The 19,097-nt window shown below is 44.0% G+C and overlaps 1 protein-coding gene across 1 annotated transcript; it reads left to right on the top strand.

Annotated features, from left to right (window-relative positions):
* Positions 1–710: 710 nt before the first annotated feature.
* On the top strand, positions 711–14,871 carry ntn5 (netrin 5). The gene is made up of 7 exons (XM_026352307.1): positions 711–957; positions 6,370–7,835; positions 7,994–8,182; positions 10,229–10,378; positions 12,991–13,041; positions 13,853–13,933; positions 14,068–14,871. Exons 2-7 carry the CDS (start codon positions 6,380–6,382, stop codon positions 14,646–14,648), a joined length of 2,508 nt encoding a protein of 835 aa, XP_026208092.1. The 5' UTR covers positions 711–957; positions 6,370–6,379; the 3' UTR covers positions 14,649–14,871.
* The last annotated feature ends 4,226 nt before the right edge of the window (positions 14,872–19,097 follow it).

Genomic DNA, 19,097 nt, shown 5'->3' with positions numbered 1-19,097 from the left:
TTCCAGCTCCTACAACCTGGGTGGAAATGTAATAATTAAAGAATTACACATGAACTATGTATTAACTGAGTTTTAAAAGTCCACAGTGTAGAAGAAGTTTTACAAGAGCACTCTTTTGGTTCATTTTAAGTGACAGTAGCTGTCATAAAATGTCTGGATTAACAGGTGTAACGCTGACCTCTCAAACTTGAGTACAAGCATCTACTCAAATGAAGAGCAGCTAAACTAAAAACAGTGTAATTAACTGCATTAATTTCATGTCACGTTAGGAACCACTTGTTCTTTTCTGCTCAGTCAAAATCTAAACCACAATAAAAAAAAAAAAAAAAGAAAAAAGAAAAACCTCAAGGTTTTATGTAATTGATGATGATGCAACTAACTTTTAATCTTTATGTCTAAACCGTCAAATAAATTCCTTCATCTCTCATTCAGACATTCAGTTAAAAGACTCACTGGCACATGTAACCTATTATTTTCTCACTGATGGACAAATGCTGAAATAGATTAAATGAGGCTCGCGTAACACGGCGCACTGGACAACAAATCGTTAGAAATATTTACAATGTGAATTAAATAAAACATTTACCATCGGACTCGGCTGAGGACTGAACAACGTCCTCGCTTGAGTTGGAGCCATGTGAGACAGTTTGGCAGCGGCGCAGCCGTGCGTCAAGCAGGATGTGACTCCCCTCAAGCGGGGAGCTCTTGGCTCAGTTCACACAGTTACTATAAGGAGAGACACCTCCCAGCTGATCACATTAATTTGCCTCACCACCACCTCCTCACCTCCTCCTCCTCCTCCTCCTCCTCTGGCACCCGCCGCGTTGCCCCCTCTCTGCTGTTGGTTCGTCTTCTGCTCCGCTCATCTGCAGACGAGCTGGAGCTGGATGTCCGGACACTTGCTGCGCTTCTCTCTCATGATCAGGAAGGAGAAGGACGCTCACTGGGACGCACATGGTGAGCTCCTGCGATTCTTCATTGCTTTTTTAAAAAAAATGCTTTTTTGGGGGGGCTGCGTGATGGGGCGTTTGGGAAGTTTCTCCCCTGCTCAAGTCGCGCGTAAAGAGAGGAGCCATTTTTACTGGGCAGAAATCCCCGTTTAAAATGGACATTGAAGTGAATTAGAGGAGTGTTTTTGCCATGTGTTACGTTTTCTAGTCCAAGGAAAAGTTTTTCTTTTTAAATATCAATCAGCTGGACCCTGACACTTTGTGTGTTACTGCTCCACAGCCTATTCTGGGAAATTCGGCGTCACACTTGTTAAATCTTATTTACAAATATATTCTTGCATATTTAAATTTACTTCAATTGCATTAAATTAGGATTTAGCAGGCAAGTAGTCACCGTTGTTGTTTTATTAACAGTTTCCCTATTATTTATTTACAGTGATGGATTAACCCAAACTTCACATATGTATTAAAAAAGAAAAAGATCCCCTTTAATGCTGTTGAATTTAATAACTTGTGTCACAGGTGGATTGTGAAAAAGTCGTCACACATGTCACACATGTTGTGATAAAAGTCATAAAGAGCATATGTTTATAAAAACACGGAATTTTAATTGGAAGAACTGGACTTTATTGCAAAACACCTGCGAGTAATAAGCCCATCGATATTTTTTCAAATCCTGAATTAAGTACTAATTCAGTAGTAAATATTATTGTTTCTCTCTGGAAGATAAAGTTAATTGACTGCAGCCTATTTCTGCTTAACTAGTGCAATTAGCGCTGCAGATTTCTTGTAATCAGGCTCCGGGATTCGTCGTTGGCTTTTGCCAAAGTAATCAAACTAACCATGATAAACATAAAGCTTTAATGAACCGTGGCGTGGGAATCATTCATTACAGCTGCATTAAAAAAATAAGCAGCGCCTGCAACCTGCGTGTGACCGCAGGCTGTTTGTCCTTTAAGGTCCGTCTGTGGTTAATTAGTTTTTCTAAAATCCCTTGTTGCACTTGCATCCGAGAGGAAATAGAAAATGTTTCTGTTAATGGACGGATCAGGTTGCTCCTTTTTATTTTATAGGATGCAAGGGCGTAAATGTGTGTGCAGTCCCAGCCGAGGCCTTTAATGTCGTTGATGGGTTGTTGTGTATTTATTTTTCTAATCTCATAACCGTTTATTATAATAATGAGCTGACAAAAACGATGCGTGCCTCTATTTGTGTGTGTATGTGCACTCATGGGCCCCTGAGTGTCTTCGTTTGGTTCATTATTAACCTGCTGTATGACACCGTGCGGGTTTCACTGACAAGCAATTACAACAGAGGATTTTCTTTTATTTCCATCACGTCTGAGGTTGTCTTTGGCCTCACTGCGACCCAGAATCACAGTGATTTCATTTCCATCTGTTTTTCAATATCAACATGTGAAGCTGCGGAGCCTCTTGCCAACTTGTATGAGGCTGTGAAGGGGGAGAACTTGACAGGAAACTGAAATATCAAGTGGGTGCCATGTGTTTTCTTATTCAAAAAAAAAAAAATGAAGTAAGTGGAGCTCCTGGGTCAATGCAGAGGCAGAGGCACCCTTCTTGTGGAGGTAGAGATAGCCCCTGGAGGCCCTGCACATGCACCAGACTGGCTTTGTTGGAGGTGCAAAAGTGAAGGACAGAGGCCTTTAGCTAAAGATACAAGCAGTGATAATCCATTTTGTGCTGTGCCCCACTAAAATTAGATTATTACAACCTAAAACAGAACTTCTGGAATCTGCTCCGCGTGGAATAACACACACACACACACACACACACACACACACACACACATGGGCTTCGACTGTGCAGGCAGGAATGCAGTTTGGGAATACAGAGCGCATACGTAGCCCCTCTTCTCACCCAGAGCCCCGTGTTGTATTTCTGACTGGCTGAGGACAATTGCAAATTAACAAAGGTGTCAGTGGGGTAACATGCGCCAACAGGTGCCTTGGTTCAGCTTCAAACATGCAGGCTATAAGAGAGGGCTTATATAATTGATCATATTTATTTAAAGGCGCCGTGTCTTGGAGCAGGACTGCAAAGTAGAACCCTGGGAAATCTTCCCAGCGACTATCATCCTGATATAAAACTCTGTAAACTGCACAGCCTTGTGTTTATTAGTACAAACCACAGTTTGAGCTTTTGAAACTTATCAGAAAGTAGCAAAGAAATCCTATCTCGCTCCGCTCGTGGCTGCACAGAGCTGCTGTCCATGACGAGACTTGTTAAAATGTGCGAGACAGGCCAAATCCAGCTCATCTGCTCACCAGATCCGGACCCAGCTTCACACCCAGGCAGGCCCACGGCTCGAAAATGTGAACAGGATAAAGAAAGTTAACAGGTAGCGAGAGTGACATAACCTCCCACACACACAAAAAAAAAAAACCTCCGGAGGTCTCTCCACTTTATTGCAATAAACCGCTGCAGTTCTCATTTCCTGCTGTGTCACAAGAAATGAGTTTTCAATGTCAATTTATGGCTCAGAGCACTTTGCTGGTGTTGGCTCTGTTACTCTCACTTTGTTAGGTTTGTTGCTTTGCAAGTGGCATTAAAATGCAACAGAAGACATGTAGAAGTAAACACAACCTATTACAAACATAAGAAACGGTTAAATAGGAGCAACAAAGCTATAAATATACATAGAATCTCCCCTTTTCATTTGCATCTTCTTTAAACAGGCTCTTATTTCAATTTTACATATATATCCCAACAAATCCACCTCTGTGAATCCCTCAAAACTCGAAAAATATTAGTATTAATAGTAAAATACTAAAGGATGCAAGAGGAAAATGTAGAAAATCTTCTAACAACAGCTTTTATGTTTTTATACCAAACCACAAACGAGCTCCTTTCTCCTTTACTTATACTTTAATTGCACTTCAGCAAAATGAAAAGTGAATAAAGGAGCACTATACTCGCTCGTTGCCCCGTCTTTGAGCACGTACACGAGCGGCGGTCTTCTTGCTCTCTTCTGTTTCGACTGTGCTGTAAACATGCCCCCAGGTTGTCAGCAAGTATTTTTCCAGCCCCTTGCCAGCCAAGCATAGCTGCTTCTAAAGATCACCCGCCGGATATGTTGTTGATCTCATCATCCCACTATTTGGCTGTATAAGCTTTTTCAAATACACACATTGCTGCCAAGTTATTTCGAAACTCCTTTTCTCAAACGTAATGTTTAAAGAATATAATATATAGGCACATTTATATATATATAGGGTGGTTTTGTCATTTAGTTTTCCTGTGGAGAACCAGAAAGTGGATGATTACGTCCTTCGAACATGTACTGAATACTCCTAATGTGCAGTTTTTGTATGTTCTCACTCACTGAGCACATTACAAGGACTGCTGCTCATCTCCAACGTGTTCTTCCGATACCCCGACTGTGTGAATTCATGGAAAGCTGCAGAGAAACGCGAAAGTCTATCCAGTGGGTTACGGTGGAGGTGCCAGACAAATGATCTGGTTTTGGAAGAAGACAGCGTCTGGGCCACAGTAGAAACCTCAGGGGCCTCTCTCAGATGAGAATCCATTTATCATAAGAGGCTGTAATGGGCCCGTGTTTAATTAGTCATGTAATGTGACAAAGACAAGAGCAAGTGCATGTCATGGGAATGTTAAACAACCTCCCCCCTTTCTCTTCTAGCCTCACCCGTCCCAACCCTGTCCCCCTTGCCTGCCTACGCTCACTCGTCATTCCCCATCCAGAGTGAATTCTGTAGTTCAGCGTCAACGACTAGTTTCCTGAATCCTCCAGTAACCTTTACCCTGCTCACAATCCCCTCTGACACCGTCCTCTCTTCTCACACAGCCAAGACACAGACGCCGAATGAAAGCAGAGACCTAATTAATCACTCGATTATCTTATAAGTCTTGCTTTTTGTCAGTGCGTTCAGGTTCCCGTGGGGCATGTCTCGACACGTCAGGAATGGACAGCCGAGGAATTCTGTACCCCAGGAATGTGGCTCTGTGGCAGGAGGGTCACAGTCGAAGCGCTCATCGCTGTAGCACTGCCACAAAAAAACAGAGTCGCCCCACATCCCAAATGCCTGATTCTCCGTTTTTGTCCCCAACCACGTTGAGCTGACCCACTCTTTCACACGTGTTCTCTTTTGAAAGTCAGTAGAGGGGCAGCGTGTCCGACGCAGCTGAGGGAGTGCCACGGCCTCCTCGCAGGCCCCTCGGAGCTGTGTGGTCCCCGAGGGGAGCCTCATATTTCGGTCGTTGGCTAATTGAGTGGGATGACGAGGCTGAAGAGGCTCTCGGCCCCGTCTTCTCCTATGGGTTTGGTTTATGCAGCCCTGCTGACTTTGCTGTCAGTGTCAAACGCTTGTTAGGACGCCATCAATCTTGCAGCAGTTAAGAATATTCCCAGAACAGAATGAAGGGGGCAGGTGATAAATGGACAGGCGGACTCAAGAGCCGAGGGAAAGTTGTCGGAAAACATGCAAGGAAGGTAGTTATAGATGGAAAAATGAAAGTTCGCCTCAAGAATGACCCAAAAGCGAAAGAGGAAATTGTTGAACGTTCTTTCTAAGTGTAAGTGCTTTGAGAGAATGTGCTTCTGGGCTTCATGTGAGTGGTAAAAACAATAAATCACAGGTTCTTGACAAAGTAGATTCATTGTGTATTTGCCAAAATGAATGCTGCAAATCTTGACAGAGAAATAAATAACTCTCATCACCAGTTGTAAGAGCTGTGAAGGGATTTGTTCACACTGTGGACGTACACAAGTCCGTGTTTGTCTTTGCCACGGAAGTGTTCGCGTAAGGGCTCAAGTCGAACACACATTTCACTCTATAAATCATTTGCTACCATCCCAAACGCTAATCTCCAAATCCTCTCCTTCCCTCCCTTCTTTTCTTTCTGTCCAGTTTCTCAGAGCCTCTTTTCTGCTCAGCAACACTTCATGCCGCTCATGCTCAGCCCCCTCACTCGCCTGCAGCGCTGACCAACAATAAAGTGATTTGAAAAGACGAGCCATAAACGTGATGGATGTCGTCCAGCTCAGGGTTTAGCCCCAGCTGTCGGGCATGTTTTTTGTCATCTCAGACAGAACCCGCTAGGTGCGCGCCCTTCTTTACCCGCACTCATCCAGTCGAGTTTTAAGACAAATATGTTCTTAAAGGCTGTCAAGGTCATGGGTTCAAACTAGAGGCCGACGGTACTGTCAAGAATGAAAATTACATTTTTACAGGATGAGATCTTTACTGGCATCTACAGAAAGGTGCAGTTGATGTGATGCATTGAGCTGGTATCACGTGTTTTTATTAAAGACACAGGTGGTCGATCTTAAATTTCCCTCTTTGGCTTCAAATGCATCGTATAAATCAATCAGTTTATGTTTTTTTTATGATTGAGCTTCAAGCGATTTGTCTTAAAAATCTTCTTTTTTTCTTCTACAGGCTCGATGACATGATGTTCCTACCCTTTTCCCCTCCCCCCTCCACCTCTCTCTTCCCCGTTGCCTTATTACTCCTATTCCTCCCTCCGTCCCGCGTCTCGTCTTCCTTTTCCCACACTCCATTGAGCTGGACTTCCCCTCATGACCCCTGCTACCACCTTGATGGACGCCCTCGACACTGCATGTCAGAGTTCATTAATGCTGCCTATGGGGTCCCGGTCAATGCTAGCCACTCAGTCCAAGGACCTGACTATGACACCAACATCACAAGCTTGACAGACCTCCACAATCCTCATAACCTCACCTGCTGGATGGCTCACAGAGGTCCTGACAGTGGGGAATGGTCTCTCACTCTGCCTCTGGGTCGTCGCTTTGAAATCACCTACATAAGTTTGCAGTTCTGCCACCAGGGGGAGCCATCGGAACCCATCGCCATCTCCATCTTCAAGTCGATGGACTACGGGCGCACCTGGAGGCCAATGCAGCACTACTCCAGTGACTGCCTTGGAAACTTTGGGCTGCCCTCACTGACTGTGGCTCAGACCAGGCACCAAGAAACCGAGCCCCTCTGCTCGGACCCCCGCCCCTTGCAAAAGCAGAGGGGTGGAATGGTGCTGGCCTTCTCGACCCTGGATGGAAGACCGTCGTCTCCCGATTTTGATTATAGCCCCACCCTCCAAGACTGGGTGACGGCTACAGACATCCGCGTGGTCTTCAACCAGGTGTCCAAAAACATTAAAGTGGGAAACTCTGATATCAAGGAGGACGCACAAAGGCGAGAAGCGGCAGATGACGACAGAAGAACTGCTCTACCAAGGTGGAGATCAGGCTACAAAGGCCGCACAGGAGCTCAGATGGACAAAATAAACACAGATAATACACTGGCATTTTTTGATAGGGAAACAAAAACCTCAGAGCTCAGAGTGAGGAACAAAGGGGATAAAATGGACAAACCTGGCAGGAGGGCTCATTATAAAGGGTCAGATCAGGACGAAGATGGACACAACGTGACCAGCAAGGAAGGGGGGGATGGAGTTCGCACTGACACGCTTAGTTCTTCGAAGAAAGGAGGGAAGGGCAGAGGGCGCGGCCGCAAAAAGGAGAATCAGTGGCTGCCTTGCCCAAACGGAGGCTGTAATTGGACAGTCGAGGGGCGCAGTAGGAGCAACAAGGGGAGGGAGCTGAGGAAGAGGAGGAACAATAATCTTAACACGAGACAAAGCGCCAGGAATCTGCAGGTCGCTCCCCCTGCTCCTGTTCGATCTCCTCTGGCCCTCTCTGACCTGCAGGTGGGAGGCAGGTGTAAATGTAATGGACACGCCTCCAAGTGTCGGCGTGACGACACAGGCCGAGCGACATGTGTGTGTGAGCATCACACGGCAGGGCCAGACTGTGATGTGTGTGAGGATTTCTACTTCGACAGGCCGTGGCATCGAGCTACGCCCACACACCCAAACCCCTGTGTCGGTGAGTCCTGAAGCTCCAGTGTGTTTAGAAAAACCATTTAGATGCACAGGTGTGATGATACTAACAAATAAAATATAGATCAGAGAGAGGCTGTGCTGACTGATAAACTGAACCTGTGAAACATCACCTGACACTTCCTTTTTATTTCCTTTGTCCAGCCTGTAACTGTAACGGCCACTCGAACAAGTGCCGCTTCAGCATGGAGGTGTTTCTGAACTCTGGCCGAATCAGCGGAGGTGTTTGTCAGAAGTGTCGGCACCACACGGCCGGGCGTCACTGCCAGTACTGTCAGAACGGATACACCCGCAACCACAGCAAAGCGCTGAACCACCGCAAGGCCTGCCAACGTCAGTCACTAGATGTGTGTGTGTGTGTGCGTGTGTGTTTATGTGCATTTGAAACCAGGTTTAAAAAAGAAAGTAGTGCATTGTTTGAAGCTGAATGTGTTTGAACGCTAACTGACACGTTGGATGAGGATCAGGTCTCACTGCAGACCACTTCAAATCAGTTTTCATTTCAACTCCACCTTTAGTTGTGTAAGTTAGATCACTGTCCCACTGGGGAAACCATTGATCCCCACGGTCTGGACTCAATTTTCCTCTTACAGTAACGTCCAGGGAGGTTAAACATCTTAATATTATTAGTAGCTGGAGTCCCAGAAACATGCAGATGATGTCAACATCAAGTTCACAATGATACGAAACAAGAGAATGAGGAGCGTTCTCCGTTTCCATAGGCTCACTGAAGATATTATGAATCCCTTTTTACACATTAACCAGCGACCACCTTCTAACTGAATCCTCCACCGCACAGTCTAACGTCTCATCTCCAATTTATTGATGTAGTATTTCACCATTCAGAGGCCGGTGGTGATATAATCAGTCATTTTCTCCAGTCGGCTTGTTTGGACTCACTGTAAGGACTTGTATAAACACTACTAGACTGTGAACAGAGCTGCAGAAGTGTGGCTTCCTCTCTCTATCTGTCTTCTTTCATTGGGTCTTAGCCTGTGATAAAGTGGTAAATAAAAAGCTTTGCAGTGTAAACCGTACAAATCCAGGTAGCGATCATTATACAGCATCACAACAGCCAGTTCGGAGGGATAAAGAAATGTCTCACTTACCAGGACCACAATAGAAATAAAGAGTTTATGTTTGTAACTCAAGATATGTAGTAAATATTTTGAATTGTGCTCAAAAGACCAAACTATCCTTGCATAATTCAACAGACTGATCTGATATCACAGATTTAATTCAAATTTTCAGTTTTGATTTTGTTTGTCCTCTGATTTAACGTTTGGTGCTGATTGAATCAGAGTTAGCTCGTTAGCTAAATTTATTCCAGTCACAGAATCATTTGTACAAATTAGGAGGTATACTCATCAGAACCTGGATAATTTATAACATAATGAATCTACAAACACATCATAAATGAATCCATATGCACATAATTGAAAAATAAACAAAGCCCAGTTGATTTATAGGGCTCTGTCTGTTAGAAACTATGGTTTGATGGATCTGTTCAGAGGATTTTTAATAAATGTGCAGATGCGTGTCAAACTGTTTATGGAACGGGAAACATGCAGAGATTTTTCATATTAATTTTTGTCATCTTGGCAGCGTGCACTATGCTGGTGCGCTGCCAGTATTATTGTTTGAGCAGTGATTCGTGTTGTCGGTGCCAACACAAACTCCACAGCACACAAAGATATTAACACCTGCAGACGGACAGCTGATGCAGTTTTTTCAGCTGGATGGAGGTCAGAGGGAAGGACATTTTGCGCGTTTGCTCGATTTCCCTCCTCTCGCATCTTCTCCTTACACGTTGCATGGGAGGATATGAGAAACTGTACGGTCGTTTAAGATTCAGTAATTCAGCATGTGTAGGATGATCAGACGTCATCACTTCAGCTGTGAAGCGTTTCAGCATCTTTCATTGTTTTTGTTTTTCACGCTTCAGGTTCATTGGTTCTGCCTCAGCAGCAGACAGCAGATGTTTTTCAGCAAAAACCCCCTGCACACACGCACACACACACACACAGACACACACACGCACACACACACACACCTGTCCAATGCTAACCAGCAGGAGACCAGAAACACAGATGCTAATGTTGACCTGTGTTTGCTGGATTTATTATTGAAGTCAGATTCAATTACGGTGCCCAATCAAGACAGTCAGGAGATCAGCTGAAGTAGAAGTTCATAATAATAATGTGTGTGTGCAGTTTGTCCTGTCAACAGTTTATATCTCTTTATAATGTAGCTCTATTTTTGTGATTTATGGTGTTTTATCTTTATCTTTTGTTGCTTCTATTCCTGCTTCAGACTCTAAGCTATGTGTGCACAAGACATGCGACACGTCTCACATTTTTATTATGTTTTTGTTCTTAGCATGTCAGTGCCATCCCGTGGGAGCAGTGGGTCGCTGGTGTAACCAGACGTCAGGTCAGTGTCTGTGTCGAGAAGGAGTGACGGGCCTCAGGTGTAACCGCTGTGCCCCGGGATACAAACAGGGCAAGTCTCCTCTGCGGCCTTGCATACGTAAGTTTACCAGCAGGACTAATGTTAATTCAGAATCTGAAAAACTGAGGGGAAAAAACTGGAAAACATATCCACCTGCCATACTATCAGAAACATCCAGACTGGCAAACGAACTGACGCTGATCAGGATTTGAGTTTGCAAAAATAAGGGCAGAAGAACTTTAATGCTTGTGTGTTGAAAAACGCTCAATAATCTATCCAAGTAATTTGAGTTTTCTAAATAGAACTAAACCTTTTCCATAAAAGGGGCTTAGAAGGCACAAAGTGATCCAGGTATGAGATCAGAACTTAAAGGCCATTTGGTTTGTTTTGGAAATCAGTGAAAGCTGTGTTGTTATTTATGTTAGGGGCTATTTTTCAACATAGATTACGAGTCTTAACTTAATTAAGAAATGCTTTGGATGCACGTTGCCCTTCTCGTTTAAATCTTTTAATAGTTTGTAGACGGTCTCGACAAAGTGACCTCTTTAGTTTCTCCTTCAACCTCATTTGCTTGTGGCCTGAATGGATTAAACCTCCTATCAAGAGCTGTAATCCTTTATTAAATGGCAGCTCAGTATAAAAGGGGCCGCTGATGTTCGGACTAATTTGGCCCAATTTCCAAGTGTGTCCCCTTTTCATCAACTGTGGACAGTTTCCATAGCAGTGTTAACATGAGCTGACCACTACAGGGAAACCTCATCTCCAGCCGATCAGCGTCAGATCCACTGGATTGTTACTACTCGTATCTCAGCACAGACCCTCGGCCATGAGCGCTAATCCACATGTGCTTCCCCATCTAATCGCACAAGTGCCGACAACTACACAGGCACTGACACCGCGTAAGCTCCAATCAGGTGACATAGGGAGCCCGCAGCGGTGAGCTTCACACCTGTTGCGTGGCTCAAAATGCCCCCGTCTCAGGGATCGCAGTCATAACTCTCTCAGTGAAAGGACTGAGTGAAAGAAAACCTTGTTTGTTTTTACTGCCAGATCATCTCAGGCTATGTATAGCATCTCTTACCCCCACCACCACCTCCCACTGCACCTCATCACACTTAAATGCATGCAGCATTTGGGGTAAACTTAAAGTTAGGCCCCTCTGAAGCTTTAATACTCACTTGGAGCAGCTCAGTAAGTTCACAGAACTAAGTCTCACATGGAGATATGACCAGCCAGAACTAAATCGACCACTTATTAGAAAAGAAAACTAGCTAATATCTAAGAAGTCACTCAGTCTTTACACAGTAAAATGAAGCAGTAGCCAGATTAAATCAGAAGAGTGAATAAAACGCTACAGTACAGTTTCCAACTATTCAAATGACTCACACCCGAAGGTCTTAGCGTAGCAGAGCAGGGAGAGAGGAGAGGACTGGGTGTAGCAGAGTCTACTATGATGCCTAAAGGTTACACTGACGGAGACTAAAAGTGACTGTCTTGTTGTTTGCATTTATAGGTCTGCATTTTTCATTTAGTGTTTTAATTTTGAGGACGCTCTGTGTGTCTTTTTGGTCATTTTAGGATCATTTTTGTGTCTTTGGGATCTTTTTGCATTAGTCTGTGGTCATTTTGCCTCTTTTAACAGCTGTCTTTGACTTTCAAATAAAAAAATATTATGTAATTTCATACAGAGACACAGAGGCTTGTAACAACAACAACAACAACAGAGAATATAATAATATATTTCATAACAGCATATATACTATAATAATTATTTGTAGTGGTTCCTATTTGTATTTAAGTTGCGTTTTTTGCATATTCTTCAGACATTTTTCTTGTTTAAATAATAGTTTTCACTGATATTCTATATTGATTTAATTCATCTTTTTGTGTACGTGCTAATTTTTTTGCATTTTGGCCTTTTTATTATATAAAAACATTGACGTTTGATGCCAAAAGTGTAGTTTTGGTGTCAGTGTTTAAACCATTGGCCTCGAGTTGGTGCAGGGACCGTGAAACACCAACACCCTGCTCTGTTCATGCAGGTGTCCTCATCTGCCTCATTTTGACCTTTCACAGACACTGAACTGTACACACATCCACAATCATACACCACCACCGTCAGGTCTTTTAAAGGTGGGGGGCAGTCAGCTGGGTGGGGGTGTAAGGTGTCACTGTCCCAGTTGTGTCAGAGAGGACAGGACATGGGCTAGAGGGGGGGCTGAGTGTGAGCTTGGTAATATATTACAGCACTGTCACACACACTTTTACAAGAGGCCTGGATAACGTTTGTATAGACGAGCAGGTTGTTCATTTTCCATCCACAACTTCCTGCACACACACACACACACACACACACACACACACACACATTCAGAGAGTGAACTCCACTGGACTCTGTTTAATGTTTGAGACAGAACCATACAACAAGTGATGGTTTGACCTTATTAAATTACCAAATGTAAAGTTTGTGTCTGTGTGTGTTCAAGTGGGCGTCAGAGCGTGTGTTTTTAGCCCATATAAGGACCACGTAGACACACACACACACACACACACACAGTCCACTTGCTTATCGTCTGACAGACGTTCAAGCATAACATGCATAACACACATTACTCCAGCAGGTTGTGCAGGTTCTGCACAGCAGCGTGTCCGTGTGTCTGGTGCTGTCACCTCACTGTTTATGTTTGCAGGTATTCAGGAGGTTGCTCCAACCCCAGTGTACCAACCTCAGTACAGCATAGGTGAGTACAGGAAGTCAGGAGTCATACTGTTTTAATATTTTTATATATTTCAATCTTTAAATCCTGTGACCTCTGATCATGAGATCATGGTCACCACCAGCCTGTTAAAAACTCATCTCAAAATAACCTTGTTCTCATGAGCATCTTTCTTCTGTATTATACTGCTGTAGAGGAGTTGGAGGAAGGCATTACAGGCATTGCCCTCAGCTTAAAAGTAAATGAAAACAAAAGCAGAGACCTGAGAAAATGCACAGTACAATTTTTAAACGAGGCAAATAAAGTGGTGTAATACCAACTAGGCATGTGGGGAACAGGATTTAATCCCCTGATCAGTGTGAGGAAGGCTACAAAGCTGTTTCTAAGGCTCTGGAAGTCCACAGTGAGACACTTGGAAGATAAGGCCCACGTTACATCGAGTGTATCACACCTACAGTGTATTTCACTGTGAATTTCTCTTTCTGCTCCAATGTAATATCATTTGTTGTTATCCTTTTAATCCTGCTGATGTCACTTCATGGATGAAAGTCATGTCATGCCTCTGAAGTCTTGCCACTGCACACGTTTTTGAGCAGAGGGCTCCTTGAACTGAGCTTTTATTCTTCATGGTGATCCAGTAGCTAACCACTCCCTCCTAGTGGCGGCTCGAGGAACGTCCCACCTGCTGTTGCAGCCGAGGGTCATATGTTAGTCACAGGATACAGTGATGACAAATACAAGCAGCCGTATTGTAATTAGGGGAAAAGATATGTGCTGATATGCTTGCTATGAAATAATACCCTCTCATTTGATGCGCTCTCCCTCCCTCTCCTAGCGGAGGAGTGTGTTTCATACTGCCAGCCGTCTCAGGTTAAAGTCAGGATGAACTTGGAGATCTATTGTCTCAAGGACTACGGTTGGTGTCAGTTTTTTCTTTATTGACCTGCTTTAATGTTAATACAATAACATGAAATAAAAAACACGGTTTAGAATAAAAAAATAACAGCAGACAAACTGTGTAGTTATATTTAGTTTCTGTGTTTATCTCAGTGCTGAAGGTGCAGGTGAGAGGGATGGAGCGTTCGGGTCCCTGGTGGCAGTTCTCCATCTCAGTCCAAACTGTCTTCCGTGCCAGGTCCACCTCCCGTGTCCGCAGGGGCCCCCTATCTCTCTGGGTTCCTGACCGTGACCTCAGCTGCGGCTGCCCTGCCCTCCATGTGGGTCGGACTTTCCTCCTGATTGGTGCAGAGGAAGGGGAGCGGGGCTGGGCCCCGGAGGAGAGTCGCCTGGTGGCGGATCGCTCCACTCTGGCCCTCCAGTGGCGGGAACACTGGAGCCCCAAACTCAGGGGCTTCCGGGGTCAGGACAAAAAGGGCCGCTGCCCTCCAAAATCCCCCAGCAACCACAACGACCAGCACCACAGGGAGCACACGAAGCCCCAGTCTGGGTACATCCCCCCTCACCTGCTGACTGAGAAAGACACTGACGCACGCGCTGCGCAAGAGGATGAACGTCCAACGTCAGCGGTGCCGCACACACTCTCACTCACAGACGGTGAGGTCAAATCCACAGAGACGACGCAGACGTCCACGACACCTGCTCTGGTGTGTTCTACTCAAGGTCGCGACTGAATCAAACAACAAGGAGCAAAATTACAGGAAGACTGAGATTTGACTTTCAGCCTCCGTGTTTGTGGCCTTCACAAAGACTCAGAGACGAGAAACTCCTCAACACACACACACACACGTTTTCAAATACTGATCTGAAGTTTTCTCATGTGAAATATCAGCTATGAGAATTTAACAATTTTCTACTAAAGAAACCTTTGAAAATTAAAGTCTAAGTAAACTCTGACTGACAGATTGTATTAATGTTTGAATTGTATTTATTGTTTGACTACTTAATGTCAAAAATACACACACACACAAGCAAAAGTGACATAAAATCTATAGATTTAACACAATTATTTACAGTAAATATTCTACCTCACTTTCCTACACTCAAATGTAACCAAAGCCTATTCAAAAATGTGATATTTCTTTTTTTGTTAAATAAAAATGAGAGTGGCCATATTATATTATTATTTTTTACCTACTACTAAAAGTTTAGCAAATTACTGTTTAATTTGAGTTTTTTGACATTATACTGCTCTGTGGTTGTTGTTTTGTCTTAAATCATATAATTTGTGGCTTTTTTCTATTTATTTCTGTATTTACATTTACTCTCTTTTTCTGTTTTTGCCCTTTTCACTTGCAGAATCAGTTGTTTCACTTATAGAAGGACACACACACACACACACACACACACACACACACACACACACACACACACCCCTTGCATTCACACTGTACAATATTTGGGGAAATTAAGCTTATCTACAATCAGCTCCGTCATTGAACAGCTGACACAGAGACCAAACTAACCTCGGCCTCATTTTCTAACCGTGCAGGAATCCTCACATCGACAGTCGGGGGCCTCGATATGGATCTAAAAAGCATCGGTCCAACTTGTCGTCATGACTTATGTTTCCATTTGGCAGATGTGGCGTCATAGCCCAGGGGAGATGGTGTTGGCTAAGGTGGGGGTTCTTAAGACAGATGGAGGAGCTCCTATTTGTTGAGCAGCCATGTTGTTTTGGCACCGGCTGCGTCAGTGATTGGCCGCGGCGCTGGGTTTGTAGCCTGTGATTCAAAATAAAAAGAGAAAAATAGACTTGCTGACTGACGACAGCTCGGTGCACAAAGAGGACAAGGAAGTGGGGGGCCAGCTCGTTTTTCTACTCTAATGAGGTCCACACGGCCTCAGAAGAATATAGAGCTGAGAGCTTCCAGGGGGCCGAGCATCATACGCAGGAGATTTAGCTTGTCCTGTTATTTCATAGAGTTCACAAAACACAGGAGGACAAAAAGGAGGTTCTTGTGAAAAGACTGCTGTTTATCAGTATGTTTAATTTTCTTCTTAATCCCTTTATGGCCTTTTCTGTGCAATGAAAATAATTAGGACAATACAATCATCAGTACAACATGTAAGACAATTTATTATTCAACCAACAGGAAAAAGTTTGTTTGTGTTCTTTGTGTTGAGTTGTAATTATAATATTTAAATCTACACGTGTAATATATTGTTTTTTCTATTTTTATAACACTTTTGTGAAACCATTTTCAAAATCCTACATATAGAAAATAACAAATAACCAAAGAGATTCTGCAGGAGACAAACTGATAATGAGCAAACTGAATATAATATTGTGAGGACAAAGGTCAGGATTGATTCATTTAATCATCAAAACACTGATTAACTGGACAAAAATGTGAATTTAAAGCAGGATTTCTCACCCATCATAATTTTTTGCCACAGAAAACCCGGTCAGACTCAGAGCTGGAGCCAAGGCCGAGGACTGAACCACTGAAGTGAAGTTAAAACTGACATCTGTACATCCACAAGGCAAAGTTGTGTGTCAGAGGGGAATGGGGGGGGGGGCAAATAGTGTGTCCGTGGTGTTACAGTGGTGTTATGGAGGCCGAGTATCTGCTCGTGTGCGTGCGAGAATGCGAAGCACCTGCTGCGTTGCTGCAGGAAGCACCTGTCAGCAGTTGTCTCCTCGGTGCAGCCTCTGTCGACATGAGGGTTTGATCCTAAAACTCCCCGAACACACACACTTACACAGACACTAACAGACAACTTAAGCCTGCGGCTCGCCCCCTGCCGCAGGGGGAGCACGTTGTCTGCGGCTTTGTTCACGTTAAACCCGACAACACACACACTGAGGTGCTGAGGTGCTGAGGTGCTGCGGGCCTACTGTTTTGGTGCCATATGGAAAATGTGGAACAGCTTCTTCTGCTCTGGCATGGGAGCAGCAGTGTGTGTGTGTGTGTGTGTGTGTGTGTGTGTGTGTGTGTGTGTGTGTGTGTGTGTGTGTGGTATTATGTTTACAACCTGCTGAGGGCACGTTTTACGAGAGGAGACTCCTCCTGCACCGTAGCCAGAGCCAAAGTTCAACTAGACCTCTTGCAAACACACATTCACTCTTATTTTTATCCTCTCATTTCCTTTCTCACTCTCTTTCACTCCCACACACACACACACACACACACACACTTCAAAATTCACTGTACACAGTTCTCTTAGCTTGTACACATCATCCTCACACGCTTCAACCACTTCTTGTTTTAAACTCAAGTTCACAAAATATAAAAACAATCCGCCAGTTTCACCATCACACTGTTTTCAGGACACACACACAAACACAGGCTTCTGTTAACCTGAGAGGCAGAGGGTCAATCCCTGTGATCCGCCAGCCTGCATGCCTTCCATACAGACACGCCGCCGACACAGAAACCCGACTCCCAGCTAGATTAGGACTAATCAAGCATGGCACAGCTCCGGGCAGAAAACCCATCTCACACACACACACACACACACAGCTACAACACAGACGTACTGTAGTATAAACGTGCGTGCACAAGTCAGTCTTTGGTGTTCTGCTATTCCCCACAGTTATGGAGAAAAAGAGTAAAGTCACTGCTGTGAGTAGGTGCTTGCAGCAATATGTGGTCATCATTTCTCAAAAACCTGCTAATTTACACATTTCAACACACACGGCCACAACCAGGAATCTTCTCTATATCGCCACTATAAACATTTGTGTATACAAGAGTCAAAGAACTGGGGGTCTGCGATGAACAATTATGATATAATGACAGAAATGATGAGGATGAAGTGCAGCTATGATAAGATGATGAAAGACATGATTGAATACATGGCTGTAGATTGCACATTGGAAGTTTGATAGCTCATCTGGTCCGGAAAGGGCCTCAGGATTGCCCAGGAGGAACTGGAGAACATGGCTGGGAAGAGGGATGCCTGAACTATCTCGATGAACCGGCTGCCAAATTGTTGCTGATATAGATAATGAGCAGAAAATGGAACATATTGATGTTGAACACTGATGCAAATTCTGCATTATTAGTCCATATGAAGACCACAATAGAGCCAAACTACTCTGATAACTTTCTGTGTGTGTTGTCTGTTTGGTTGAAGGCTTCTTCGTCTCCTCAGCTTCATAAACTTGGAACTTCAGAAACTCAAACATGCTGCTGAAAACAAGGCCGAGCAATAAAAGGAAAACACCTGACAAATGAGGTTCGCAGACGCGACGGTAAGAACTCAGTGGATCAGAGACTGTGGAGCAGGTGCTGTCACACATCCAGGAAGTGACTACTCCTGTAAAAACTTTCCCACCAGCCCCAGGTGTCGACCAGTCGTCTGATCCAGCGTTTGGTCACAAGCGTCTGGGATGTCTCAGACCTTCCTCAGCTTTGTAGTCTGTAGTCTGAACCTCATTCTGTCTTTGTAGTCGTCAAGTGGAACCTTATTTTGGCAGCCACCGTGTTAGAGGGGGTGGGAGATTTATGAGGCACAGGGCAGCAGGGTGATCCCAACTTTTTTTTTTTTTAACTCTTTGAGACTTGTTCTGGATTTTGTTATAGCGTCCTGAAGAAGTCTCCACTGTGCTAGTGCTGGGAGAGCTGGACTGGGGGTCCAGGATTAGCAATCAAAAGACTGAGAAGGGTTGGAGGGGGGTGAAAGGTTGGAGGCAACACACACCCGATCCTCCCAGGTGGTGTGGTTGAAAAAGAGACTTCCATCTGTGCAGTGGATGGGTCGAGCAAGGGACTGTGTGTGTGTGTGTGTGTGTGCTGTACATGTGGCGTACACTTCATGGTGAACTCTGTCTAGTTGGATTTGAACCATAACCGATTGGATTTCAGGCTCGAGCACGTGAACTTTGACCTTTTCACAGCATCTGTGCCCCTGATTTTTCCCTCGATCACATTTCAACTTTACATTTGTAATAACTAATAACAAGGATATTGTTTAATGCTTAGCTCAGTTTTTTAATAAGTATTTTGTGAGATGAACTCACTCTGTGGAGATTGATTTATTGTTATTTTATTTTGTGATTAAATAGCTAAGAATTTTTTACAAAAAAAGTACAAAAAACGCAAGGCTACATCATTTTTGTCTTTCCTTGACAACTACAATGTTAATCATGATGTAGTGGTAACAATATTATGTCT

This window comes from Anabas testudineus, chromosome 18 (assembly GCF_900324465.2).
Source record: "Anabas testudineus chromosome 18, fAnaTes1.2, whole genome shotgun sequence".
NCBI lineage: Eukaryota > Metazoa > Chordata > Actinopteri > Anabantiformes > Anabantidae > Anabas > Anabas testudineus.
Note: the sequence above shows the minus strand (reverse complement) of the source record. Positions and strands in the feature narration are given on the sequence as shown.

Bases quoted from the DNA above. Each gene is read 5' to 3' on its own strand.
- ntn5 (XM_026352307.1), top strand. From the start codon at position 6,380: ATGATGTTCCTACCCTTTTCCCCTCCCCCCTCCACCTCTCTCTTCCCC. The intron at 7,836-7,993 runs GTGAGTCCTGAA...TCCTTTGTCCAG, and splicing joins ACACCCAAACCCCTGTGTCG to CCTGTAACTGTAACGGCCAC. The intron at 13,042-13,852 runs GTGAGTACAGGA...TCCCTCTCCTAG, and splicing joins CCAACCTCAGTACAGCATAG to CGGAGGAGTGTGTTTCATAC.